Raw genomic sequence first — 26,338 nt, 5'->3', positions numbered from 1 at the left:
TTCTTATTTGATTCGCGACAGTTGCAGCTGACGTCGTGCCCATGCGCCCTTCAGGCAGACAGGCAATCACAACAAGGTGCTCGCCAATGCGTCCACATGTGTAGATATTTGACTCGTGTGCGCTTATCAAGGGGGGATCGTACTCTTCATCGAGCATCTCCTGGGCGGCGACCAGCTCAATGTCGAGGGCGCAGATCCATCCCACGGTATATTCATCGCGGTGGAGCCGGCGCGGCATTTGGACGAATCCGGTAGGCGGTCGTAGATGAGTCTATCGAGCTCTCATCTCTGTAATATAAAGTGCAAAGGTCATGGCATGGAGGGGTGGTGGTACTGTTCAGTTCAGCCTGATCCTTCAGCCGTGTGAGTGGGATCAATTCCGCCCCCACGGCCAGGTCAGCTGCAGACTCATGAACGCCACAAGTGCGGGGCAACTAACGACTGAACTGGTGCGCCCTCGAGACGTTAAAATTAAGAGACGATTTTTCGGTGCATGACGAGAGTGAGTCGTTCAATGATCCGCATCACTAGCGTTAATGTGTAGGTTGGACCAGAGTTACGCCGAACAAGTATGACGCAGCGGATCAGTAACATATCTTACCAAAGCAGTATCTGTGACTGTTGAGCGTATCACACACGATTCTCACAGACTTAGTCAGCCATGAGCTTAAATCTTTTCGGGCAACAACTCTTCTTCGTAAGTCGCCAACGACTGATTTCACGTGACTTCCAATGTACTTTGAAGTAATCACGCATCCAGGCTCACGAAGGCTGCAGAACAAATAAGCAAGGCATATTCTATTCAGGCCCGCAAAATGCCACAACCACAACATTTCTTTCTAGGTAGAAACGCAAAAAGACGTCCAAACAAACCAGTAGCAACATACAGCCAGAATGCCAAATCACAGAATACTGACACCACACCAATAGACAAAACTTCAGTCCTACAAACAAACAGACTCGACGCATTTCACCTCACCCCATTTCACCTCACCTCCCCTTAAGCCCCCCCTTAAGCCCCCCCTCCCTGACCTACTCCCCTCCAACACCCTCCCAACGAAACCAACAAGCAGCAAAACCACCTACCCAACAGCCCATCAACCCACTACAAAACCAGGCATGAAAGCAACCCACCGAAGTGCCAGTCCAGACCATCACCGCGCTCATCCGGGAGTGTTGTGCACCGGCGGGGGTGGTTGTGCGTTCTTGGGAGCCAGGGGCAGTGAGTACACAGCAGTCAGTGAGCAAGTGCACAGGTCAGCATCAGCATAGACTCCAGCACCGACACTATACGTCCAGACACACATTCAACGGGCTTGTATGCATTTACACACACACGCAAAATGCACACGCGCAAAATACACTTCAGTGTACTTGTGAGTCTTGATTCAACCATACACACAAGCGCATATACACACTCCCCTATCACGCTGGAGGTGATTCTACACTCCCTCTGCATCGCGTATTCCAACACTCCTATTCCCACACTCGTATTCCAACACCTCAACACTCTGCGGTTTACCCAGGCAACCGCGATGAGTTTATGTACCATGTACCGTGTACCCATGCACCATGTACCGTGTCCCACGTATCCAGCATCGTTATCATACAAACGCAGCACAACGCGCGTGCTAGTCTCCCGACGGCGCGTGGTCTCGCTATGCTATCCAATTCCACGACCAGCCGCCCGTCCCTCGAGTCCCCATGCCATCGCCTCGCTCGCCGCAGAGCTATCCGCGCTGCGAACCGACAGGCAGCCAGATGCTCGCCGCAACAGCGCTCACTCGCCGCCCTTCTTGCGCTGCTTAACGCGGCTCCCGATCGACTCCTGCGGCGCCGCCGCGGCGGTCTGCACGGGCGTACTCGGCTCGACATTCGAAATACTGCGCTTAACGCCATTGGCGATCTTCTCGCCCTCGCCCTCGCCCCCGCGCTTCACCTCCTCCCTGCGCTCCGCATCCTCCGTCTCACTGGGCTCATACTCACTGCGATCATCATCCGCGTCCTTGTACACGATGAAGCGGTACGCAATCCTGCAGATGAAGAACCACCAGAACAAGTTCACGGCCTGTAGGGCCGCGAGCAGGGCGAACGTGATGGCTTGCGAGATCCAGCATTTGTATTGCTGGGTTTCCCAGTTCAGGTCGAAGGGCCCGATGGTGCGGAATTCGGTCAGGATGGAGTAGAGGATCTTCAGGTTGATGAAGTGCCGCAGGTAGCCCCACACGCACATGAAGAGGAAGAAGTAGGGGCCGACGATGGGGGAGTCGATGTAGTTCAGGATCTTGCTTGTCTGCGGGGTGTTAGTCGTCAGACTTAGAGTAATGGGGGGGGGGGGGGGGGGGGTGCTTACGGCGAGGAAGAAATCCGACACGTCGTGCGTGATGTACACGGCGATGCCCATGTAAGTGAAGTGGAAGCGGTAGCTCAGCCAGATGAGCGACAACGTGATAATATGGTGCGCAACCAGCTCCTTGAAGTCCTTGCGCGGCTTCTCCAGCATCAGCAGCAGCACAATGGCCTGCTGCGCCCAGTAGCTCGCCTGCAGCAGGTAGTACGCCTTGAACACGCCCTCGTGCGTGCGGTGCGGGAAGCCCTCGTACATGCCCGCCGTGTTGAAGTACCACACGGGGCTGCGGCTCATGACCCACAGCCCAAACGGCCCGTACAGCCCAAAGTACAGCGCCGTGTACGCCTGCTCCATGAACCGGCTCTGCTTGGCCCGGCCCTTGATGCCGCACGCAATGGCAATCGGCCGGATCAGGCGCTGCATGCAGAACTCGCGCGTGAAGGACAGCACGACGATGTAGAAGGCGACGAAGGCGAAGTCGCGCGCGCCCTTGCCGTAGTGGGTGGGTGCCGCGGGGTCGGCGCGCACCGACGCGGGGATGAAGGGGTCGTCGCGCGCGAGCGGGTACGAGAGGAACAGGCACGCGGCAATCGGGTTCGACGGGTGCGGGTGCACGAGGTACAGGGCGCCGATGGTCAGCATGAGCAGCAGCGGGAGCAGCCATGTGTGCCGTATGCACGCGCGCTTGAACTTGGAGAGCCCGCGGCGGACGGTGCGGCGCTTGGAGCGGCGTGGCTTGTCTGATTTCTGCGCGTGTCAGCGCTGGTATACTCAGCGGCGCAGAGCAGCCGTGAGTAGAGGTTGACGTACCGAGTCTACTGGGCTCCTCATGCTGGCGGCATCGAGTCGCCGGCTCGTCGCAAACGACGGCACGTCCACGTCGCCGGGCAGATCCGCGCCCAGCCCGCTGCTCTTTCTCCGTCTGCGGGCGACTCCTCCGCCGACGCTGGCAGGCGCCGTGCCGTGGAGAGGGGGAAACGGCTCCGTCATCGCGTGTAAAATGCGTATTCGTGCGGTGGGCGGTACGAGCTATGTACGAGGTGCTACACCTGCGGGCAGAGAGATTATGGCCAAGCAAATGTAGGCAAGCAAATGCCACAGTCGCAGTTCGGCGAGGGGCAGCTCAAGTATGCGCGGCTGAAAGTTGCGACCTGCGGTGAGCCAGCCAGCTGGGTGGATCTGCTCCTCCGCTGCAATTTGCGAATCGGGTGCCAAGCGCCCCCGACGATCGCCGAGGTGTGCGAAAGGGGGCCTTAGGTCAGCCTCTGACTGCGTCTCGCTCACGATGCAGAGTATCGCGCTGCAGGAATGGCTTCAGCGAGACGGGTTCCGAGGCGGTCCGTAATTCCCGAGCTGACGTATGGCGCGATCAGATTGCTGTGTTGCGTCTAGACATCAGTCTGGCGACACCAATACTGTCACCACTGCGCACTGCAGCACCAATGGTAATCGAGTTAGCCAGTAACATCAAGCCGTTATCAGTGTCGGTGTGGGACGAGAGTCGTATTTCAAATCGCCATTGCAGAGACCACGCACCTGTTAGTAAACACACGACCCACCACAGCAAGCAAAAGGATAGACAAAGTGCTTGTATCTGCAAATCCGCAGCATCAATAGCATTGATCCAGTTCCCATTTCCATGTCCCATCCCGTCATCGCTCATTATACCCATATGCACATGCCAGTGCCCGATCCCTATTCCAACCCAAACGAAGATAAAAACAAGTCTATACGCATATACGCAAGCAAGCGAATACGCAGATACGCAAAGCCATGCAATGCAGATGCCATACCACACTCCACACCCAAACACATACCAAAGCCCAAACAACCCCGACACCGCCTAAACAACAATCAACTTCTCCACCTCATCCCCCTGCCGCCCCTCCATCCTGTTCCACGCCGTGTACGTCAGCGCGCCGCAGACAGCCCACATCACGGGCACCGAGGCTTCGAGCGCGTCTGAAGGTGTGTTAGTGAGAGAACACAGCGCAGGTGTTTTGTGGGGATGCGTACCCAGTTTCTGCACCTGCCCGGCCATCTCGGCGATGCGCGGTGCGCGGCTCGAAGACGTCGAGGAGTTGAAGCGGACGAAAGCGCGGGGCGCGCGTGTGGCGATGCGGGAAAACATGTTTACTGTATGTGTTGTTTTGGTATTGGTATTGGTGTCGTGTGGCGTGATAAAGTTCTAGTCGAGTTGAGTCGGTTTTTGTGGACTGAACGTGTGTTGACGCAGGGTGCTTTGCGTTTTATACTCGATGCAATGGAATGACAAAGAAGCGAGTGTGAAGTAGATTGTAAATAAATGCGGTGAAGGAGCAAACAGCGAGTGTGGGGAAGTCTGTGTCAATAAATACGGGGTTCGTGGCGCAAAAGGAGAAAAGAACACGACGGAAGCCGCGAGGAACAAATTTGCTAGCGCAGGGACCCGCAAGAGGTCCGGGATGGGCGGATTGGGGGTTAGCGTCGGGATGAGAGGCGGCGAGGCGAGGCGAGGCGAGGCGCGGGTTGTACCCCGGATGTGCAGGAAGTCCGCAGCCGGGCGGGACCGTACTGTGTAGGGAGGAAGGTGCGAGTGTGAATGCGGGGAGATTGGCTCTGCGGTTTGTACAGCACGGTTGATGCGGTATGGATAATGAGAACGAGACGCTGTGTATGTAGATGTGAAGCAAGAGGCGATGGTCTTCGAGGCTTGGAGGCTCAGCACCGCCGCAGAGCCGCTTGCGCCGGGAGCTGATGCGTCGGCGCCACCTCCGGGTCTTGAGTCGCTCAACACCGGGTGCTATTTTTGTTGGGCGCTCGTCTGGGGTATGGCGCGTTGGGGTGGAGTGCGCTTCCAGGCTGGCCCGAATCGGGGCTGTATTCGATGCTGGTTGCGTGCAGCGCACATTGGCAATCGGTCTTATATGCAGTTTCTCGGAGTGTTGAATTCCGATGGTGTCCACGGGTAGTACTGAATGAGCAGCGAATATCGATGACGATCCACTACTGATGCCTCATGGCATAACGGCAGCAAACTTCTCCAGCACGCTCACGCCCTCACACGCCAGATACTCCTGCAACCCAGCACCATACCCACCATTCCCCGTGCGTTCATCCCACTTCGCATCCCGCCACAGCGCAAACGCCGGCGCAGCAACAAACAGCCCCGCAAACGCCCCCATCAGCACGCCCGCAATCTTATTGCCCCCCCTCCCCCCATCCACCGGCGGCAAAATCTTCCAACTCCCCACCGCCCAGATGACGCTGAAGATCGGATACACGATGACCAGCGGGAGCGGCACGTTCTCCATCTTGACCGCACTGAACACCAGCAGCACCAGCGCCTCGACACCCAGCAGCACGCACGCGGCCGCGTTCCACGCATTGAACGCCACGAACGCCCACGCGCCCCAGCGCCGCCCCAGCGCCGCCGCGTAGCGGTGCTTGTAGTCGAACGTCAGACTGAGCGCGGACACGCCGATCGCGAGCGCGCGCACGAACTTCTGGATCCCCGTTGATGGGCCCGTTAGGTGCACGCCTACCCAGATCGACTGCGAGATGGGCGTGTAGATGGCGCTCCACAGCCAGCCCAGCCAGCCCCAGACATCGATACCGCGGTCCAGGGGGCCGATGAGGTTGAAGCGCGCCGCTTTGGCTGCGGGGTGCTGCGCGGGGTCCAGCAGGGCGTTGCGCTGCTCCAGGTCGTAGCGCTGCTCCAGGTCGTAGGGCGGAGGGTTATTGGCGTCTGGCGGGGGCTCGCTGGCGGAGTGTATCCCGCCGAGTGCGACGCTGTGGTACTGCGGCGCGGTGGTGTAGTTCGTGCCCGCGCTGATCGCCAGGTACGCTTCGTACAGGCCGGCGGCTAGGATGCGGAGGACGGAGAACCAGGAGATCCACCCGGTGATGAACGCGATCGCTGCTCCACTTGTGAGGCCCGTGATTACCGAGCCGACAAAGGCGCTGAGCATGGTGCTGAAAGCCGCGGCAGACGGCGAAAGCTGGCAAGACATCGCTGCTGTGGGTGAGGGTTTGTACGTACGGCGGTGATGCGACTTGGGAACTCAATTGAACGCAGGAGCCGCGCTGCTTTTATTTTCCGTAGCTTTCGTTGCCTATCTGACTTGAGATAAACACAGCTGCATGCACAAGCCAGGTCCGGTGGTACGCCTGATGTATTTGTTCTTTTGGCCCCCAATACCACGTCAGCAATCAAAATCTAGCCAGTCACCTTGTTCCTAGAGTGCGTCTGCGATCTAGCCTAGACTGAGAAAGTTTGCGGATTGAATTGAAAGGGGAAGTCACAACGAAGAGTCGGACTGCAGTTTCGAAAGATAATATGATTTTTCATTGGCAAACCCATATATGTTGAAAAGTGTCATCGGTTGGTGGTCTCGTTCGACTTCTTCTTACTATGGCTGTCTTCTGCCTAGGCGTTCGTACTATTTTCTTCAAGACGCGCAGTCTAGGCCGCTATCGAAAAGCGTTATCGCGCCACATAGATGCTGTACAACTAACCTCTGATCCAGTGAGTGAGGCGCTCGATCATGACGAGAGCGAGTCCGATGTGAAGCCAAAGGCCGAGTAGATGCATTCACAGCAATTCATCCTGTAGCCTCACCCGTGGCTGTACTCCCGGCCGCGCTGTGCCCGTCCTCACCCTCCAACTTCAAGGTGAGCTTCGCCAGCCGCTCCTGCAGCGCCCTCTCAGTTTCCCTGAACCGCTCCTCGAATGCTGCGTCATCTTCCCCCTCGTCTGTATCAGCTGTGGCAGTCGGTGTCTTGTCGCCATCAACGTCAACCCCCGCATCAACCACTGCATCCAGCGCGCTCTCGCTCTTCGCTTCAGGCTTCTGCCCCTGCGCCGCCAGCGCCTTCTTCGCCGCCTCGAACCGCTCCAGACACACCTCCAGCCTCTTCAAGCTGCTCTTCGGCCACTCCTTCTTGTAATCAAACTGACCCTTCGTGGCCCGGGCGCCACTGGGCAGACTGATCCAGCCGAGCTTGCTCCCCACAAACGAGTGAGCGTCGGGCTCCATGATGCCAGGGAAATCCAGCGTGCCGATCATCACATCGTTGACAGCGTAGCCCCACCCGCTGTCGTTGCCCCACAGGATGGTTCCACATGTGGAGCAAAGCGCGCGTCGGGCAATATTCTGTGGTTTCGAGGGCTCCCGTCTCGATGTGATCAGCGACGGCTTGGTTTTGGAGATGATGCTGATGTTGTAGGCTTCGATGGTGGCGTGCAGCGCAAAGGCGCTGCCTGTTGCTTTTTGGCAGTCGATGCAGTGGCAAGCGTAGCAGAACAGCGGGGCTGTGAGGATTCGGTAGCGGACGGCGCCGCAGTAGCAGCCACCTGTAATGGCTGGGAACGGTTTTGTGGTCTTGGCGTCTTTGGCCGTTGTGGAACCCTGTTCCGGAGGGGAGTTTGCCATGAGGGTCGCCATGATGCTACACTTTGATTGAGACCTGAGTGAAGTCTCTAGCACTTCTGCTGTGCGGGTGTGGAGTGGATGGCCTTGTTGGCAGTTGTGTAAGACGAGGCTGTTCCTTGTGCGGCGTGCTTGATGTTCGCTCTTCAAGTACAGAAAGAAAGTTTTCTATGGCAATTTTTGCAATCTAGTGTGTCGTAGGTCTCAATTCGCTTTGTTTTGTTGTCTGCCCGGGGTGTGTAAGTGTCAAGGTACGCGTGGTCACGTTGCAAAGCATCAAAATAAGGGACCTGTCAGGTGAGTAATCAGCTAGACTGTATCCGGAATCGCCAAGGTGGGGCATTTTCAGCTGCTCGCGAACCTTCTGTTCTTCACAAACACCCTATCATGAGTCGATGAATCTGATCACGTGCAGCAAGTTGTCGCTAGAATCAACAATACTAATATGTCCTCCATCGGTGCTTACCATCGAACCGCAATAGTAACGCCGACCGAACACACCTGATTGTAGCCTTTGACGAACGCGCGACCGCAGGCGATCAATGGTGCAACACCAGAAGAAACGGAGCAATGCTCTCTGGCTATCAAACTGATGCTATCCAAGCGAAATCCACAAGTGCCGTCATCACGCGTTGAGACTGTATCTTCAATCGTGTAAAAGCAGATGATGAACATAGGTGCTGTTGGCCGCAGTGCCATTGTACGAACTGTGGCGCCACGTTGCTTCAGAGTCGAGTCCGAGTTGAAAAATCTGACAGCGTCGATCTCAAACTTTCGAAAAGAGAAGGCACTCTGAGAGGATTGCGTGAGAATTTCCTGGAAACCGCGCGGAAAGCAGGTTCTTTTGGGGTATTATTGCGTGGTCAAGGTGTCTAACCTGAGGCAACAACAAACATGTTACTCACTTAAAACGTCCCTGGCGCGAAACGGGGAAAGTTCTTGCCTGGCAGCCCTGTCTGGCAGTCAGGGGTGCTTGTTCGAACGTCAAGGGTACTCCACAGTTGTCATGCCCTCCGCGCGCATATGCGACGCGACGCAGCTGCTTTGCTACTTGCTGCAAGCAAACATAGCAGAGCTACGCGTGTGTTAATCTTGTCTCTAGCCTTCATATGAACGTTAAACGAGGGTAGAGCTTCAATTGCAGACTTGAATTTGAATCTCAAACCCCAGCACCCCTGACTAGTAGTCTCCGAACCTGGTATATAAGCCAGCGAAAATGAGCAACTTGAGCCGCCTCAAGCTATGACGAGGCTCCTGGGTGCTTCGTACAACGCCTGTGGTCTAGGGCGTTTTGCGATGGGATCGCGGTGCCGCGTGTCTGATGCCTGTCAGAGTGTCGGAACGCTCCGTCGGAAAAGAAGTGGGCTCGCATTTGACGCTAAAGACGCGTCTTCCCCACACTACAAACACTTCCTGTCGCGCAATTCACCCCCATTACCCAACGTGGGTCAGTGAGCGCGGCCAACTCGTCAATTTTCGCCTCTGGTGTGGTTTCCAGAAGACGGGGAGACTACGGGCTGCCTGCCAAATCGCTAATATCCTTCCGTCAGACCCGCTTCCCGTTCCAGCCAAGCCGTCCATGTTCCCGTCAAGCATTCTCACAGCGTCTCGCTGGGAAGCACACGTCAGCTTAGCCATGGCGTACCTTAAGCCAAGCATTGCGAGTCGGCGCCATCATGTGCCTCCTTGCTGGCATGCCCATGCAGTAGCTAGACCGTACAGCTCATTTGCTGATGCAATATATTCACTTCATACTTCGCACTCTTACCAACACACCGTTCGTATCTCTGGCCCTGGAGGTCTTCTATTCTTTAAACTCCATTACAGGGCAGGTACCTATCATATCTTACCTAATAAACATGCCTTCGAGATTGTCAGAACAGTGCCCCGTCTCCGGTATGGCTGGTGGTGCATGCCCAGCAGGTTCGACTATAGGTAGCAGGATGGGTAGTCGAACAGGGCCACGTGGATGCACAATGTCCGGGTTTTCTCAACCGGGAGATGTACATGCTGCATTCGGGGTAGGTGACGATCTGCATCGTCAGTGAGACTGGAGCTAAGTGCAGCAGATACCTCAGCATGAGAACGTAGAAGAGTTCCTGCGGGAGAGGTTTGTGTGTTGTATTCCCGGAGATGATGCAATGTTAACAAAGCCAGGGAGCGGAAGGCGATAAACGAGTTGATCTATTCAAACGTGCCTTCAATGGCCGCCATCAAAGAGATACAAAATGCCCGGGGAGTCAAGAGCCTTGATAGCCTTAACATGGACGATCGAGATTTACTAGCAGTTGCCCTTGGTGCGCCAGCTCGTCAAGTCATACTCCGCGCAGAAGAGGTTGGTCCTGCAACAGGATGGCGCGACGGATACATCAGCACAGAGTATGGCTTCCAACCGCCAGACACAAATGCAGCTACTGGCGCCCTACGAAATTCGCCAGGGCGGATCTGGATGGATCTCTGTGAGAGGATGCCCGGATGCATTGCACGTGGTCGTGTACGCGAATCCGTTGCAGCGCTTCCAATTGTTGAAGGCACTGCCGATGTCATCCCCGACAAAGCTCTCTGGGCTGCTCTCGTGGCTCTCGGAATGCTGTGTTCGATATATCGATATGAAGAGCGACATGACGGCAACGAGGGCATTAATGTAGCAGCCAAGCCGCTCAAGCTAAGGAACGTCCCGATGTGCAATGATCTCGGCGACGAGGTCCAGAACATCCCACAAAGTATTGGTCTTGCTTACGTGCAGATCTCAATCCGAATGGGCAGTAAGTTTTGAAACATCACCACAAACAGAATTGTCGATCTAACATAAGAGCTCAGGGTCAATACCACATCTTACATTCTTCGATCAGTCATCGTACAACGTCGACTACATTGACCCGCAATCAAAATACCCTTACGTTGGACGATTCGACAATACCAAACTACGATGGGGCATGTTCGGCGACAGCGCTGAGAACGCTTTCCTCAAAGGCTGCGCAGACACATCGGCTAGCTTCCAACATGGTCCTGACGCCATTGCTGCCTGCCAGGAACACGTCATGAACCGGAACAATGAGGGACTCCTACGTGAGCTCATCAGACTCAAGGAGATCTTAGAACGCATGCCCACCGCCTTCAACACCATCTCACCCAATGACAGGTCTGGCGAGAATTATGTATCTCCAGCAGAGTGGGTTCGCTGGGCCAAATTCTCAGCACCACTGTCCAAACGTTGTCCGGCCACCTCTGGTCTTCAATTCCCTCCGTAGGTTGAGTGTACTGTTCATGACCTACTGTCACTACTGACAATCCTTTAGCTACCTAGTGATGGATGCCTTCCTGGGCCGCAAAAAGTATGACAGCTTCCTCGGAGCTGAAGGGGTACATCTTCGCGCGTGGTTACCTTCGAACTTACGAGCATTCATTGCTTCGATCGAATACCATTATCAGATACCCGAATACGTCAAAGCCTCTGGCGATGCTAGACTAATTGGCGTCCTCGATGGAGTGGTCGAGGCTTATACAGGTGAGCGCGGGTTTATGGGTGCGCATCGATATAAGGTCTTCGGGGTAGGTGCTGCCATTCAAATTCATATACCAGTATCTAATGTCTCCAAGCTTCTCGAGTGTGCTGGTAAGTCAGGTCGAACGGAGACCAATGGAGCCTCCGGAGCATCGGACGCGTCTCGGCCCTGGGAGCAGACACACCAAGAATTCTCCGAAGCTATGAAAGAACGACTTGAACCATTTCGGGGTCAGCGCGACATCGAACCCCATGAGATGCGTGGTACCTTTGAAGAATGTCGCTATCGAGGGCGCATACTAAGCAGAAACTACGTTGACGCAGACCCTAAGCGCTCCATCGCCATGGTCACTTTGGACATCCAGGACACTGGCATCACGTTCCAGCCTGGTGACCGGCTTGCTATCATGCCCATGAATAGCTGGACTGAGTGTGCAAAAGTGGCTGCTTCATTGGGTCTTGAGCACATGCTCGAGGATTCTGTGACGCTCGATCGCACTTGGACACGATATGCGGATCACATCGGATCCGTCACACGTTCTACTCGACCCCGGCTGAATGTAATCGACATACTGCGCAAGGGCCATTTGGCACCCATCACGAAAGAACTCGCTACCAAGCTACATACTATGCTGCGCGCGTCGTCACACACTGTATTGCAGGTACTCGCCACCGACGAGTGGCCTGTTCGAGCATCGCTTGGCGACCTCCTTCAGGCTGCTGTCAAAGATACCTCATCGCGAGTATGGGATCAGGCATTTGATCTTTCCGGAAACCTCTCCTGGCTAGCTGACCTGGTGTCTGTCGAGGTCCCAAGAACCTATAGTATCTCAAACTTCTCGGACGAGTTGCTGCCCAGCACTGTCGACTTGACCATCTCCCGCTCAGACTACGAACTCTGCTCCACGCTTGCGGGTGCAAATAAGATCATTCGTCATGGTGTAAGCAGTGGCTTCCTCAATCCGCCAGTCGCTGAGGAAATGGACGTACTTGATGATGAGGAGCTTCTCATCGGCGTTTCGAGACTTTTCTCCTTTCAACTACCACACGATGATACCTCTCCAGTAGCTATGTTCGCTGGAGGTAGCGGTATCGCTCCCATGCGTAGCTTCTGGCAGGCACGTTGTGGACAGACATGGGGCAAAACTGTACTGTATCTAGGAGTGCAGTCTCGACAGAAATTTTGCTATGAGGCAGAGCTACGTCAGTATGTCAATGAAGGTCTGCTCGAAGTGCACACAGCATTCTCGAGGGACTCGAACGGTCTTGTCTACGACGCCGCATCAAACGATCTTGTTGAGAAGGAGATCGCACCTCGTTACATCGATGGTCTGATCGTGGAGCAGGGTCAGTCTATCTGCGACCTCGTTATGTCAAAGGTAAGTACCTAAACTTGTGCTCAGATTGACATTCCCTAACAACCCGTTTGTAGAAGCAAGGCGGTATCGGTGGCTACCTCTACGTCTGTGGCTCCGTAGGAGTCTTCGACTCGGTCATGTCCGGTATCCGGAAGGCTCTCTACAACCACCGCTCACCCACAATGGAAACCGCCGAGACAATACTAGACACCGCTTTTGCCGAGCGCCGGTTCATGCTTGACGTGTTCATGACACCCAAGCCCTTGCCGTGCAACCAGCCGACCATACCGCTTTCCCAACTCGCTCTCCACACCGGTCATACCAAAGACTCGCGTGTCTGGATTGGAGTGCATGGTAAAGTATATGACGTGTAAGTTGCTCCCTTCGATATCACTCTTTATGACGCTAACATCGTACACAGCACTGACTTCACTGCCATGCACCCTGGAGGCACCAACATCATCAAGTCCAACGGCGGCGTCGACTGTTCCAAATCTTTCGATCTACTGGCGCACACCAACAATCCGGAGGTCTCTTCGCTACTGACTAAGTACTACATCGGCGAGCTTACACCAAAACCCGCCTACCACGCGGAGGAGCTGGGCATGCTCTACGACCTCTGGAACGCGTATCTGCGCATTGCAACTGAACAAGTTGTCGCTTCGCATTTCGAAGTCGGCATGATAATGGAGTCGTCTCTGGTCTGGTTCCAGGGCGATCTTTTCAACATGGGTGGTGTTCGCAGATTCTATCACTATCAATCTCGCTTGCTCCAGGGAGGCTTCTCTACACTCTTCGGTGCGAAGCTGCAAGAGCTGTACCTGAAACTATCCTTCACATTGGCCAACAACACTTCAGCAAGTACGAAGCTGTCGGACGTTCTTGGTGTGATCGCACGCGCCAAGAGCTCTGCCGAGGCGGTGTCCGCTTCTAACGAGATCTCTCAGATAGGGCAATTCACCTGCAACAGCGAGTCTGCTCGTCATCACGAAAAGGGCATCATCAACTATGCTCAACGCTCGGTCCAAAGTGACATGGAGTTTCTTGAAGCCATTCGAGAAGAGGCGTGCATTGGCATGGACGCTTTCGACAGCATTATAGAGCTGGACGCTGCTTCTGACTCTGATCGAGTTTTTGCTCTGTCAACATTCCTCATGCAGGTCCTGGAGAGGATGGCAAATCGCCTGGAAGGGTTCTATGCCAAGCTCGCTCGTTATTCTGTATTCCAAGCAGAGGCGGAGAGAAACCCGGCGCGCGCACGGTGGAACATCCTTAAGCGCAAGATCTGGGACGGCTCCTTCTTCGTTCTGACTCGCGAAGCTTCCATGCAATTTGTCCCCTCATATCGCATGGATGGAGTGGATTTCGACCGGGTCATCTCGCAAATCGAAATGAACTTGAGTAGTGCATCATTGACAGCGCCACGCAACTTAAGCCTCAACGAACAGCACGCTGCTCGAGCAATGGACACAGCGAGCGGTGCGCCTGCATACGAACAACATACACAAACCAACGCACTCAAGGCGATGTCGGCATTCATGACCAGCAACAAGAAAGCCATCCGCCGTCTCAGCAAGATGCCCACCACTATGGATCTGCAGCAGTTGATGCAAGCCTACGGATCGCTACCCGAGCACCGACAGACGCCACCAACTCCCCCCCTGAGCCGCACTTCCAGTAGATCTCCGTCAACGTCGTCGTCTACAAGACTATCGTTGAGCCGCAGCCGCAGCCGGACAATCGACGGACCTCAGTTGCTCTCGCGTCGTAACACTGCTACATCCGACTCGGCTCGTTCGTCTGCAAGCAACCCAACCCACGTGTCCCCAGCTGCGGCCATGTCAGCTTTGATGACGAAAATGAACTCTCGGACCAAGTCCGCCGCTTCACCCATGGATAGAGCGCCTGATCTTGCTGAGCGCGACCGGGTGCGATCATTGCATTCGTTCAGCTTCCAGAAACCTGCTGCGCCAGGATCGGTGACTAGCGGTATGAATTCACCGAGTGCAAGCGCTATTGATGGTGTGCATGGAAGGTCGCGAAGTACGACGGGTAATCTTAGGGCGTTCAGGTTGCAGGCGAGTGCGATGGCGGGCGGGATGAACAGGAGAAGCGATGGCCCACGCACGTAGTCAATTGCAATAAACCGAATCCATTCGAGTTCAATAAATACGACATTCATTCGAATTGGAATTTGCACTCATCGAGCTCGATTATTTCTTCGAATGTCCTCAATGTTCACAGAAACTGTACGTGTGCTGTTGCCACGATTCCTCTGCATCCTCAGCATGTGCACTCCGCTCTTTCATCAAGTTCAGACGGTGCTCCTTTGCTTCTTCCAAGCTCATCGGCAGATCGTCGCTCGAGACGTGTTCTCGAACCATGGCTAAGAGCTCTTCCGGAAGGCTCCCTGCGCCGTTTGAAGGTGGCACTTGTGCGCCTTTTTCTTGGAGTAGCTTTACGATTTCCAGCGGGAGCTCTGTAGAAGATTCTTTACCGTCCGTTGTGGTGCCTACCAAAGATTCAGTCCACCACGACAGCTGCTGAGGCGGAACATTGGCGGTAGAAACGATGCGCTGATGCGGATCCACGAGCCACAGGGCGATGAAACGGCGGTGGCCCGGTTTTGTGGGATCTGCCAGCTCAAAGGGCGAAACACGATGCTGACTGTGAATCTTTCAGTCAGTGGGTAAGTTAATCCTTATCTTGGATAACTCACAAGACGTTTGGGAAAGCCAGTAAGCGCTTCTCTTTTGTTTCCACACTTCCATAATTCTGCAGGCAAGGTCCTCCGCTACCGCTGCCGAGGCCTGTGCCGTAGATCGACTCCATCCAATGATAGTTGTCTTGTGACACGTTGTACGCATCGTTGTTGTCCGTCAGGTATGCAGATGTCTGCATCCTGAATGAGAGACTGCTTGTGGTAATGTTTTCGCTGTCGAGATAATAAAGCGCAGTAGCGCATATGTGCTCATTCAATTGACCTATCTTTCTAGTCAGTGGGACAGATTCGTCTAAGCTGCTGGGGGATGGCCAAGTGACCTTCAACATGCCAGCCGCCTTGAGGAAAGTACGGCTTCTCAGGGGTCAACTCAATTGACGCCACCTTCACGATGATCTGGAGTCCGGATTCACGAAACCTGTCAAAGAGACGTTTTCCCGCCTCCGGTTCGTAGTTGACATCATAAAAGAATGGTGTCGGTAGAACGGGCTTGCGAGTAGCTTTCCACTTGGCATGGTTAAGCATTTCTATACCACCGTCCGGTTCATCTGCCGCCTCTTCTTCGTCGAATCCGTGCCCATAGAGAGTCTTCTTATCCACTTTAGCATCGGCACAGTCTCCGGGATCACTGGGATCCCAGTTATCATGGTTCTCGTCACTGCGAAGATAATTAGAGAACGTTTCGCCAGGAACTTCGGAAAAGCCTTACTCAGGATCGTCTGGAGGACCAAATCTTCCCTCTGTTCGCCCAGGACCGTCCACTTCATCATACCTTATGGCTGCCTTGAGACACTGATCCCACATCGGCAAAGAGGTATCAACGAGCTTTTCCAAAGCCCGGTAAATGTCTGGGTATCTAGCTGGGTGAAGATTATTGATATAGTTTGTGAACCGCACCGTGCCATCGTCCTGGAAAGCAAGGTTCGAAGGGAGCCACTGATACTTGTCTGACCAGAAATCTGGAGGAATGCTTCCTCCTACACCGTACGACCGCCGTTCGCCTTCAGTCAGTACCCACTCGTCTGCTCTTGGAATGACAGCGCCTCGTCCAGACCACTTCACGATGGCATCCTCGATCCCAACTACTTCGTCCTGGAAGGCTCTAGTTCGGCCATAAACTAGAGGGTACATCGAGGGGTGTACCAGATCCTGAACTTTATCCCCTGAATTAGGATGCCAGTCCGGTGAATTAGCCTGGTCAGCTTTCAGAGTCTCAAATGCGGAGACCAGCGACTCGTGGAGACTCTCGGACACTAGCTTGTCTGATTTGACCACACTTGCACGAGCATCGAGGGTCGGTATCATGCCAGTCTTTTCGAAGTACTTTGCCTTACTACGAAGTTCTGAGATGCACTGCAATATTTTAGCCAGATGTCCCAGAGTTGTGATACTGAGTCCTTCACTTACGCATTCGAAAGCCTCAGAGGACATGATGTCATCGGGGACTTGAATCCAGTCATTTAGGTCGTTACTGAGTTCCACACGGCCATCGTTGTCCCAGTGCTGTGATTTCGTACTAGTTGCGAGGCCCCACCAGTGCTCGTTTGGAACTGCAAGAGCTTCAGTCTGCCATCTTGCGACTATTGCCTCGTCGAAGACCTTCACATGCCAATCGACTTTGTCCGTCAAAATTTCCATCACGCTCATCATGGCAACTTCGTGGACCTATCGTGGCGACACTAGTAAGTTCGTCTGTCTCCAATAAGGACTACTGGACTTACCGGCAATGGCTCACAGGTGGCTGCATCGCAGCTCCCATGGGCACCGATGGGAAAGGTAGGCCTTATATCAGTATCTCGCAAGGGGAGGCCAAATCCCGGGTAGACGGGTGTCGTGCTCGTCATGTTGAGCCAGCGTTCTACAGGCTTGAAAGATGGGCCTGGATGTCGGGTGTGAAGGATTGTCTAATGCTTGCAGGAATGTAGCCAACCTGATGGTGAGTACGTTGAGAAACAGGAATCTGCTCGCTGTTTATATATGTGTCGCGCAATGAACATAGAAGACTGTGCGTTTCTGAGGCCATGGTCACTGGCACGTTGAGATGAGGTCGAAGCTGAACCTAAACCGTTTTGAGCCTAGCGTCAGGCAGCTAACAGGCAGCCGCCTCCTCTTGGAGTCGGGTACTTGCTACATGTTATTACCATGTCACTTCGAGAACCAACAGAATACTAGCATCACCATCAGTATCGCTATGGGCAAGCAAACAGGGCCGATTTCACACAATGAGCCTGGGATAGAACTGAGTAAATCGAATGTCGTGTTCATCAATCGGTGTGAACTCCGACAACAAATACGTCACTTCAACGACAGCGTGTAGCTTCAAGGTAATTCGGACGACTGAGTTAGTTATGCCCAGACTTTCAACATCACGCTGGATGTCGAGTCGAGCGAGATCTGCTTAATAAGACTGCACCCTACCAACAATGTCTCATCACATCCACAGCGAACTTAGGATACATCCATTGACAAGATCGCCTCTCTTCATTGCGATTCCACTTGCCAGAAGCTGCCGACCGTTCGAAGAAGCCATCGAGGTCGACGGTAAAGCTCGACGGTAAAGCTCGACGGATCTTAATGGCCCCTGACAGCTCCCTTTGAACTCGAATCAAGAAGTCTACACATACATGGCTACAACGTGCCTGTGTCCTAGTGCTCGAACCTCATGAGCAGAAGGCCCGCTAGACTTTTTTGATGCACTCCCTTGAACCTGTTCGGAAACACAACAAGAGTACTGCTACAGTATCGCGCTGATCGATGTGCACGGGCTCACTGTCCGATTGCATATGAGGCCACCTTCACAGCTCTATGTTGAGTCAAATCTTCCTGCGTCTAGTAGTTTGCGTTCTGCTGACAAACTTCCTGCAACTGTTGGGGAGCCGATGTAACTGCAGAGGAAGTCATTCTAAGTGGTCACATTATGTTCATTATTCTGCAAACTACTCTATGCGTACGCAACGACAAAGCATCCCAACCATTCCTACGATCCAATCGCACAAGAACACTGCACAACTTGACTTGCACAGCAGTGCGCACAAATAACCATCTGCCCCAGAGCCTAGTCGTCCTGCTGCAAAGCCCTCACTCTCGCGTCCGCCCCATTCTCGGCGCTCTTCCTTGGCCCGAGCCAAACAAGAGCTGCATACAACCCCGCGAGCAGCAGCGAGAAAACCGCAAGCGGAATCACCATGAAACGCGCATGGCGGAACTGCAAGCAGGCCTTATCCAAGACCTCATAATTCTGCTCTGCCGAGTGCGGCTTCTGCCACGAATTCACCTCATCGGTGAAGCGCATTGCGTTGCATGCTGCGTTCTCAATCGAGCACGAGTACTGATGATCCGCAATCGCAGGCTCGAACCAGCACGTAGACTCCTTGATCTCGACTTCGGCTACCGCGGACCATACCGCGCAGGTAGTCGCGACGATAAACGCCAGCGCCGCGCCCGCGGTTAGCGACTTGATTAGCAACGGTGCGGTTGGGGGCTTGTGCAACTGTTAGACCTCACTACGTAAATGATGTCAGGATGCGTACCTTGAACGACAGCCCAAACACGAGCGTCCCGAGCAATCCCACGATCAGCGCAAACGTCGCGGCAAAGTACGTCTTGATCTCTGACGACCGGTCGTACCCAATCCAGATGTTGAACCCCGTCCTGCCGTCCCCAAACCAATGGGACGGCTGCCATCCATACGAGCCCTGCGGAAACGCCCACGTGAAGGCATCGTACGCATCGCTCGCGAGGACTATAGCGGCGATCGCGAGGCCGACCAGCGCCGACGAGCAGACGAACGCCGACGCATTGAGAGCGAGCACTGTTCGAGAAGACATGATGAATGTGAATGTGGTGATTCTGAACCGCGAGCTTTGTGCCTCGTGGGCGTTTGTTTATATACGTGAGCGTCCAGGCGTCAGCGCAACGCCCTGTGTGGGTTCCGAGTGCGCCTCGCGTGGCAGACAACTGCGTCCCCAATCGCGCGCAAACAAGCTTTGCCAAGCGGCGGCGCCCCGCTGGAACATAAGCAAGAGAACAGGTAAACAGCGTCTGAGCTTTGGAAGTGGTGATCGAAGAGTTTGTTGAGTGCGTGCTCTACCGATGGAGAGGAGAGAAGAGGGGGATTTGCATGGTGCCAGCGCGGCGTGCATACGGCAAGTCGGAAGCTCTGCAGCACGGTCCGAAGTCGTCAAACTCCCAACAATGTCTTTCTGTGAGAGTGTTTGATCGTGCCACCATTTTGTCCCAGATAAGTGGAGACGCAAGCGTGCCGAGGTGCGAAGTCTGCCTTGTGGTTGTTATGGACGCCTTAGCTTGGCGTCTCGTGCATCCTACTCCAACCTCCTCCATACCTTCCAGCGCTCACTAGTAACCAAGTATGCGATTCGTAGGCGAATTTCGCGTGAATTGGGTATAGTAAAAGAACAACTCCAAGCGCCGTCGTCGTCATTGTCCCGAATATTGAAAGTCATCACGGATCAAACTCAAAAGCCTCCGCAATCTCAACCTCCTTGGTGCCAACAATGTGCATGCTCGACACACCCACCGATACCACATACGTCCCTGCATCCACAGCCCACTTCCCCTTTGCCTCGCTGAAGTACGCAAAACTCATCAACTCTAGGAGAACAGAGACTGATTGCTTGGCGCCTGGGGCCAGATGCACCTTCTCAAAGCCCTTGAGCTCCTTAATGGGCCTGTCAATCGCGCCCGCGCTGCGCGGGCCGACGTAGACCTGCAGTGTCTCGCTGCCGTCGCGCGCGCCCGTGTTGGTGATGTCCACGTCAACATGGAGAACCTGGCCTTGGCGCAGTGTCGTTGATGAGAGGGCGATGTTGTGGACATCGAAGGTTGTGTACGACAGCCCGAAGCCGAAGGGGAACAGCACGGTGTCGGGCTTGCGGTCGTAGTGGCGGTAGCCGATATAGATACCCTCTGTGTACTCGACGAAGTTGGCGTTGGGAGCTTGCCGCCGGGGTAGGCGGCGCCGAAGATGATATCGGCCATGGTGTAGCCTGCTTCCTGGCCTGGGAACCATGCCTGCAGGACAGCAGATACGGAATCAATCCAGGGCATGGTGATGGGGGAGCCGCTGGAGTTGACGACGATGGTGTTGGGGTTTACGGCTGCGACGGCGGCGATGAGTTTATCGAATGAACCGTTACGCGGGAGATCCATGGTGTCGCGGTCGTCGCCCTCGGTCTCCCAGGCTTGGGTGTTGCCAACGAATACAACAGCTACTTCAGACGCTTTGGCGGTTTCGATGGCTTCTTGGAGGAGATCGGCTTCCATAAGATGCTGCTCCAAGAGTCCGAAGTTGAACCCAAGACTTTTCGCGTTGAAAGAGACTTCATTCTCGGGGTCAGCGACAGTAGCAGCTTCCAGACGGATCCGGTAAGGTCGACCTGCTTCAAACTCGAACTGCTTCTGTTCTTCGATCGCGACTCCGAGTAAGATCGCATAAACATCCGCCGACTTCCCTTCAATGTTGTATACAAGATCATCGTTGATGTGAACCTTGGTGTTGCCGATGGTAGCCAAGCTGATGTAATGCTTTCCAGAAACCTTCGGGGTGTAGGTACCGGTCAGAACAATGCGCGCCATGCCAGTCGCCTCGCGCGAGCGAAAGCTCGAACTCGCATAGTTGACTGTGGACATCGTCTCACCCTTGTCGTTGAATGATTGAAACGTAAAGCCAGGCTTGCCTTCCGAGTCCGTCACGCCTTCACCACATGGAGGAAGGTTCCTCAATATAGAAGCTCCTTCAGCATAGCTCAGTCGAATTTTATCGCTGACTACCTCCTTGAAAGCCTGGTAAGGTGTGATAGCGCGGTGCGGGTTCACTGCAGCCGAGCCGCCACCCTGGCTCAAGCACTGCTTCGCCAAACCGATCAAGGCTATCGAGCGCGTCTTTTCGGTGTTCAGTGGGAGGAGGCTGTCTTTATTCTTGAGCAAGACGGCGCCTTCAGCACCTGCCCTCCTGATGAGTGCCTGGTGCTCGGGGAGATCTTCCGCACGCTCAGGAGGGATAGTCGGATTCTCGAATCCGCCACTGCGCTGGAGGAACTTCAAGTTCTCCATGACACGAGCCTCTATCGTTTCCATGGTGACTTCGCTCTTGTCGAGCGCTCGTTGGACGTTTTCAATCGTACGCCAACTGGCCGGTCCAGGCATCTCAAGGTCAAGGCCAGCATTGAGAGCAACAGACAGCGAGTTACAACCACCCCAATCTCCTACCACCTGACCATCGTAGCCCCACTGCTCACGCAGGATCGTTTTGAGCATGTACGCATTCGAGTCTGCGTGCGTACCATTGACGACGTTGTACGCTGTCATGATGGACCACGGCTGAGAGGCCTTGATCACGATTTCGAATGGCTTTAGGTAAATTTCGCGAAGAGCTCGCTCGCTCACACGAGCGTCTATGCTCGAACGGTTGGTCTCTTGTTCATTGGCGGCGAAGTGTTTGATACACGCCCCAATGCCCTCACCCTGCACACCGTCGATGTAGTGCGAGGCCACGCGTCCAGCAAGTAGGGGATCTTCGGAGTAGGATTCAAAATTTCGACCACCAATTGGATGGCGGTGAGGACAGACAGTTGGGCCCAGTCTAAAAATGATGAGTTTGGCTTCTTATGATAGCTGAGAGCAGGTTAGAATGCACTCACAATACTCGTGCGCCTTTGGTTATGGTTTCTTGAGCCAGTGTCTTTCCAATCTCTCCTGCAAGCTTACTATTGAAGGAGGCAGCCAGGGAGACACCAGCTGGGAAACATGCGCTCTTCACGCCCTCATTGAAGTTCTCACCACGAGCACCGTTCGGCCCGTCTGTAAGCTTCATACGTGGTATTCCAAATCTCTCATTGCCAGTAGTTTCCCAGAACGAAGATCCTGCGAGAAGTAGAACTTTCTCTTCGAAAGTCATCTGCTTGATGAGATTTTTGAGGAACGTCTGATCCTCTCGATTAGAACCCATTTAAGCGAAAGGTAGATTGAAAGGCGTGATAAGAAAAGAAGGTGGAGAATATAGAGTGAGAGAGTAAAAGACGACCAGTCACTGTGATATATATGAGTGATCTGGCTTGGCGTACGTGCTCCCAGGGAGGTGGATGTTGGCCTGAGGGTTAATTGTAGACTTTTGCGGGGCGCGGCATGCTTCACACCAAGACCAAAAAGGTAATCTGCTCGATCGCCGCCAGTCATCTTAGAACGAATCGCACATCCAGGCCGTCAAACCAGACAGCTTCAGTCCTTTCCGCTGACCCCGTTCGCGGTGCTCAAACCCACTAGCCGCAAACGGAAGCTCCGCCAGGGCGGCCAACGCTTAAAACGGAATCTCCGACAAGCATCACCACGTGCGCCGAGCGTTGTATGAAGGTTTATATGGCTACATCGGATCCTGTACTTCTAGGGCCCTAGTTTGTTGTAGTCAATCGGCTTTCTTCCTCATGTTGGATTTTTCTCTGGTGCTGAACGATGGAACCGGGCTGTGTGAGCCGACGGGCCAAATCGCTTTCTCCATAGCCTCATGCCTTGTCTGCTGTGGTGCGTTTCTGCTGATCTGTCAACGGCAGAGAGAAATATGTCTCAAAATCAGTGATCATGCTGACCGCACTCCCTAGACTGGGTGTAGTTCAGTCATTCTCTTCATCACAACCATAGATGCACCCATAGGTGTCGTCTTTTATGCCATCTCTTTGATCATGCAGCCATTCAAACAAATAGAGTCTGTGGCGAATACCTCGGCATCAAACACAAACTTGCTACAGCATTGACTACGTGACTTCTGGTAAGACGAGAAAGTTACCACGTTGATCCGGAGCGGAACTGCCGTTTGGAGTTAGTGTACGAATCGGCAGTGCATTGGCAATGCGTGTTTAATCGTGTGGTACAGCTTCAGGCTATTGTGGCCTCACTGAATCGCGAGAAAGCTATTGCGTGGGGAATGATAGGTCGAGATTGCCCTCGAAGAAGGAATCAATCGCAGTCAAGTCAAAGTTGGGGTCAAACATTTCGAACGGGTCTGCGCCCGGAACATTGGTGTAGTAGTAGCAGTCGGAACCATAAGAGAGCTGCAGTGGTGTCACTGTACCGGGACAGGATGGCGATGCAGCTGAGCCCGGTCGATGGTTTGGTCCCTGGAAGTTAGCCACCAACATACAAAACCTGCAGAGGTGCTGATTCGAGTGCTACTGCGAGAATACTCTCCGTTGACAGCGATCGACGAAATAACGTACCCGCATCATTCTCGGATATATTTTTGGTGGGGTTGCCCGGCTGCGCACCCTCCTTGACTGCGACGCGGCACTCAACCTATCCAGAAACCACACACAACAGAACAGCGTATCCGCGTGATCAAAGTACGAATCATCTTTCTCCATGCAAAGATGAAGCCCCAGGGAGTGTAGATGCTGCACGGCACGACCCAACATCGATAACGAGTTCTCGGCGCCGTCGGGTCCTTCCTGGAAAAGCGACATGAGAGTAAGGAGTTGTACAAGAAGCATCTTGTCTACCACTCTCCCCATCTCGATGCTCATTCGCAAGGCAGAGAGCATTCGGTGCCCGAAGTCTCTGCGATTTGATACAACCGCGTCGCTGGAGAGATACAAGTGGCTGCTGGAGGATGGATCCATCGAGGCAACTAGACAGATGCCTTGGTCGAGTAGCAATCGGGATGGAGACTGAGCTGGTATAGCATCATACGCAGACTTTTTAATGAGCGGAAGCAGTGGGTTGAACTTGTCGAAATACAACGCGGCAAGTGCCTCGCGGTGTACGGGTGGTGGTATAGTCTGGATGCATTCCTGTTCGAGTATGGGCACTATCGCGGCCAGGATTGCAGGTTTGAAGCCATGCAACAGGCCAAGCCGACCTGGGAGCGTTGCACGTTGCTCTCCGGACGGGCCTTGTTGGCTGTGCTGCTCCGTCGACCAAGTTCCTATGATTCGTCTGTTGGATCCATCGGGGTGTGCACTGGTCTCGGTCTCTGTGGCTGTAAGGAACACGCCTTCTGGATTCATGTCGCCGATGAAACGTGCAACGCGGGTTGGCGATCTGGGTAAATAGGCAACATCGCTGTCGCGACTTATGATGTTCGTCTCACTCGAACGAATGCCTGCAACTTGATCATTCCCATCGTCGAAGTCCATATCAGTCTGGTCCGGTCTGTCGTTGGTGCCATGTGCTTCACCCTCACGTGGTACTGAGGTGGCCAAATGTCGTTGCGAGAGGCTCACGCTGTGGCCAGAGGGTATTCCGTCTTCCTGTATCACGTGGGAGCATCGCTTCTTCTTTCTGTGACAGCCATCGCAAGCACGTGACACCTGCTTCCGCTTGCCAAAGGAAGTCTGAGTTGTGTCGACGAATCTGATCGACCGTCCTGACATGTTGGTCGTGCCGTCCAGGACGCAGCTCAGGTCTAGTATCTCTTCTCGCATCGATCGGCTCATCACCTCTGCTCAATGAGCCTGGTTTCGTGATACATTGTTGCGTTGTTGTTGGTCGGAATGTGGGGGCTACTGTATTGAGCTCAGCAGTTCCTCGGTTAAAAGTAGCTGAGCTTTGACTCGAAATACCACTCCTCCAGGTACAGCAAGTATGTCCACAGTATGGGTTTCAAGGCGTTCCACAAGAACTAACAGTTGTAGACATGAACAAATCTGAAGGAACCGGACAAAAACGAAACATTTCGACTGCAAGACGCAAATGTTCTGTCACATGCCGTTTGTACGATAAACAAATGCGGGCGGCTCCTTCTTCACCAACACGACGAGCTCTCGCTGCCTCAACGACTTGTTCGGTCGGTTGCCCGTTGACTACAGCATCATAGAGTCCATACATGGCTCTCTGACCTACTTCGATCGACAAGAAGACATAATCAAGAAATCCAATTCAGGATTATTTGCATGCCGCGAGGCAGTCAAGGACACTGCAGACAAGCTACTGTCACGAAGGACTAGCAATGCCCGCTGTCAAGTTCTCGGACGTCGCTACCAAGCAAAGCGACCAGTCTGCGAACTGCCCTCTCCGTTAGTCTCGTTCTAAAGCCCTAGCGGAGCATCGCGTTAGAGCAGCGCCTAGCTGATAAGAGTACCAGAGCTACAACTTGACGTCACCAACTGCTCAGCTCCGCATGACGTAAATATACGCCATATGCTGCTTCCATGTAGCTTGCAGCATAAAGTACCCTCGTAGCTGTGCAAGACGACTAACAGAACCTCACAACTCGACACTTAAACCAACCTGTTGACTGCCCCAAGCATCAAAGCATCTTACCACCCACACCACCCACCACAAAATGTCTCAACACCACGGCCAAAAAGTCACAACCGACCCACGCTCCCAAATCCCCATCCACGAAGCCCCCGGCACCATAACCAGCGACTCGCTCGCGGCCGAATCGCTCCAGAACTCCGGCTCCTTCGCCGCCAACAACCCCAAAGCCGCGGCCTCCTCGCAGCCCTCCACCGGCAGCACCGCGACCAACACCGACACCTCAGGCGCGCGCCGCCTCGACCCCGCCGTCGACGCGCAGGCCCGCGACGCAGCCCAGAACTGGAGCGAGCAGGCGCAGCTCTCGGCAGGCGCGGGGCTGGGGCTCGGGAAAGAGCACGGCGTCGGGCCGACGTATAACAAAGTCGGCGGCGCGACGGGGTACGGGACGGCGACGCAGGCGCCCAGTGCGAATGTGGAGGAGAGGGTTGGGGGGTATGCGGGCGCGGCGGATGCAGTGTTAGAGGAGCAGGGGGTGTTTGGGATGAAGGGGAAGGGCGTGACGGAGGATCCGGGGCTGGAGGGGAAGAGTGAGTTTGCGCCGATTGGAAGTAAGAAGGACCCGGCAAGGGTGGCGGAGGAGGAGGCGCTGAGGAGGGAGGCGGGGAGGGGGGTCAGTGGGGGGGTGCAGGGGGAGCAGGGGGGAAGCAAGTTCAGTGGGTTGGAGCGGGATGAGGCTGCGTAGGAGTGAGATCCGTAGTTGCTGGGAGTATGTCTACAGAAATA

General features: G+C 54.4%; 9 protein-coding genes across 9 annotated transcripts; 2 read left to right on the top strand and 7 right to left on the bottom strand.

Moving 5' to 3' along the window:
* Positions 1-1,673: 1,673 nt before the first annotated feature.
* Positions 1,674-3,664, bottom strand: C7974DRAFT_202296 (TLC domain-containing protein). The gene is made up of 3 exons (XM_046136801.1): positions 3,161-3,664; positions 2,354-3,097; positions 1,674-2,293 (listed from the first exon to the last, which is right to left on the bottom strand). The coding sequence occupies exons 1-3, from the start codon at positions 3,338-3,340 to the stop codon at positions 1,781-1,783; spliced, it is 1,437 nt and encodes a 478-aa protein (XP_045996280.1). The 5' UTR covers positions 3,341-3,664; the 3' UTR covers positions 1,674-1,780.
* Positions 3,665-5,323: 1,659 nt separating this feature from the next.
* C7974DRAFT_202264 (uncharacterized protein) lies at positions 5,324-6,666 on the bottom strand. Its single transcript, XM_046136800.1, has one exon. It carries the CDS (start codon positions 6,340-6,342, stop codon positions 5,347-5,349), a length of 996 nt encoding a protein of 331 aa, XP_045996279.1. The 5' UTR covers positions 6,343-6,666; the 3' UTR covers positions 5,324-5,346.
* A 1-nt stretch (position 6,667) lies between these two features.
* C7974DRAFT_396178 (Mss4-like protein) lies at positions 6,668-8,011 on the bottom strand. The gene has a single exon (XM_046142049.1). It carries the CDS (start codon positions 7,774-7,776, stop codon positions 6,934-6,936), a length of 843 nt encoding a protein of 280 aa, XP_045996278.1. The 5' UTR covers positions 7,777-8,011; the 3' UTR covers positions 6,668-6,933.
* Positions 8,012-9,355: 1,344 nt separating this feature from the next.
* On the top strand, positions 9,356-15,029 carry C7974DRAFT_455624 (uncharacterized protein). The gene is made up of 8 exons (XM_046145974.1): positions 9,356-9,782; positions 9,831-9,871; positions 9,919-10,526; positions 10,582-11,008; positions 11,061-11,313; positions 11,362-12,645; positions 12,699-12,994; positions 13,046-15,029. Exons 1-8 carry the CDS (start codon positions 9,495-9,497, stop codon positions 14,754-14,756), a joined length of 4,908 nt encoding a protein of 1,635 aa, XP_045996277.1. The 5' UTR covers positions 9,356-9,494; the 3' UTR covers positions 14,757-15,029.
* C7974DRAFT_202254 (uncharacterized protein) lies at positions 14,806-17,100 on the bottom strand. Its single transcript, XM_046136799.1, has 5 exons — positions 16,754-17,100; positions 16,056-16,699; positions 15,667-16,004; positions 15,344-15,608; positions 14,806-15,291 (listed from the first exon to the last, which is right to left on the bottom strand). Exons 1-5 carry the CDS (start codon positions 16,994-16,996, stop codon positions 14,856-14,858), a joined length of 1,926 nt encoding a protein of 641 aa, XP_045996276.1. The 5' UTR covers positions 16,997-17,100; the 3' UTR covers positions 14,806-14,855.
* Positions 17,101-18,393: 1,293 nt separating this feature from the next.
* On the bottom strand, positions 18,394-19,302 carry C7974DRAFT_202229 (uncharacterized protein). The gene is made up of 2 exons (XM_046136798.1): positions 18,877-19,302; positions 18,394-18,827 (listed from the first exon to the last, which is right to left on the bottom strand). Exons 1-2 carry the CDS (start codon positions 19,171-19,173, stop codon positions 18,402-18,404), a joined length of 723 nt encoding a protein of 240 aa, XP_045996275.1. The 5' UTR covers positions 19,174-19,302; the 3' UTR covers positions 18,394-18,401.
* Positions 19,303-19,808: 506 nt separating this feature from the next.
* C7974DRAFT_376997 (glycoside hydrolase superfamily) lies at positions 19,809-22,313 on the bottom strand (the record flags this gene model as incomplete). The annotated part of the gene is made up of 3 exons (XM_046140324.1): positions 19,809-20,234; positions 20,270-21,947; positions 22,006-22,313. 3 exons carry the CDS (start codon positions 22,311-22,313, stop codon positions 19,809-19,811), a joined length of 2,412 nt encoding a protein of 803 aa, XP_045996274.1.
* A 955-nt stretch (positions 22,314-23,268) lies between these two features.
* C7974DRAFT_414004 (uncharacterized protein) lies at positions 23,269-24,726 on the bottom strand (the record flags this gene model as incomplete). Its single annotated transcript, XM_046143772.1, has 2 exons — positions 23,269-23,475; positions 23,575-24,726. 2 exons carry the CDS (start codon positions 24,724-24,726, stop codon positions 23,269-23,271), a joined length of 1,359 nt encoding a protein of 452 aa, XP_045996273.1.
* Positions 24,727-25,472: 746 nt separating this feature from the next.
* Positions 25,473-26,297, top strand: C7974DRAFT_360699 (uncharacterized protein; the record flags this gene model as incomplete). Its single annotated transcript, XM_046139696.1, has 1 exon — positions 25,473-26,297. The coding sequence occupies exon 1, from the start codon at positions 25,638-25,640 to the stop codon at positions 26,295-26,297; it is 660 nt and encodes a 219-aa protein (XP_045996272.1). The 5' UTR covers positions 25,473-25,637.
* Between the last annotated feature and the right edge of the window lie 41 nt (positions 26,298-26,338).

The sequence above is a fragment of the Boeremia exigua genome (genome assembly GCF_020726555.1).
Source record: "Boeremia exigua strain MPI-SDFR-AT-0100 chromosome Unknown C7974scaffold_7, whole genome shotgun sequence".
Lineage (NCBI taxonomy): Eukaryota > Fungi > Ascomycota > Dothideomycetes > Pleosporales > Didymellaceae > Boeremia > Boeremia exigua.
This window is presented reverse-complemented; position numbering and strand designations above follow the sequence as displayed.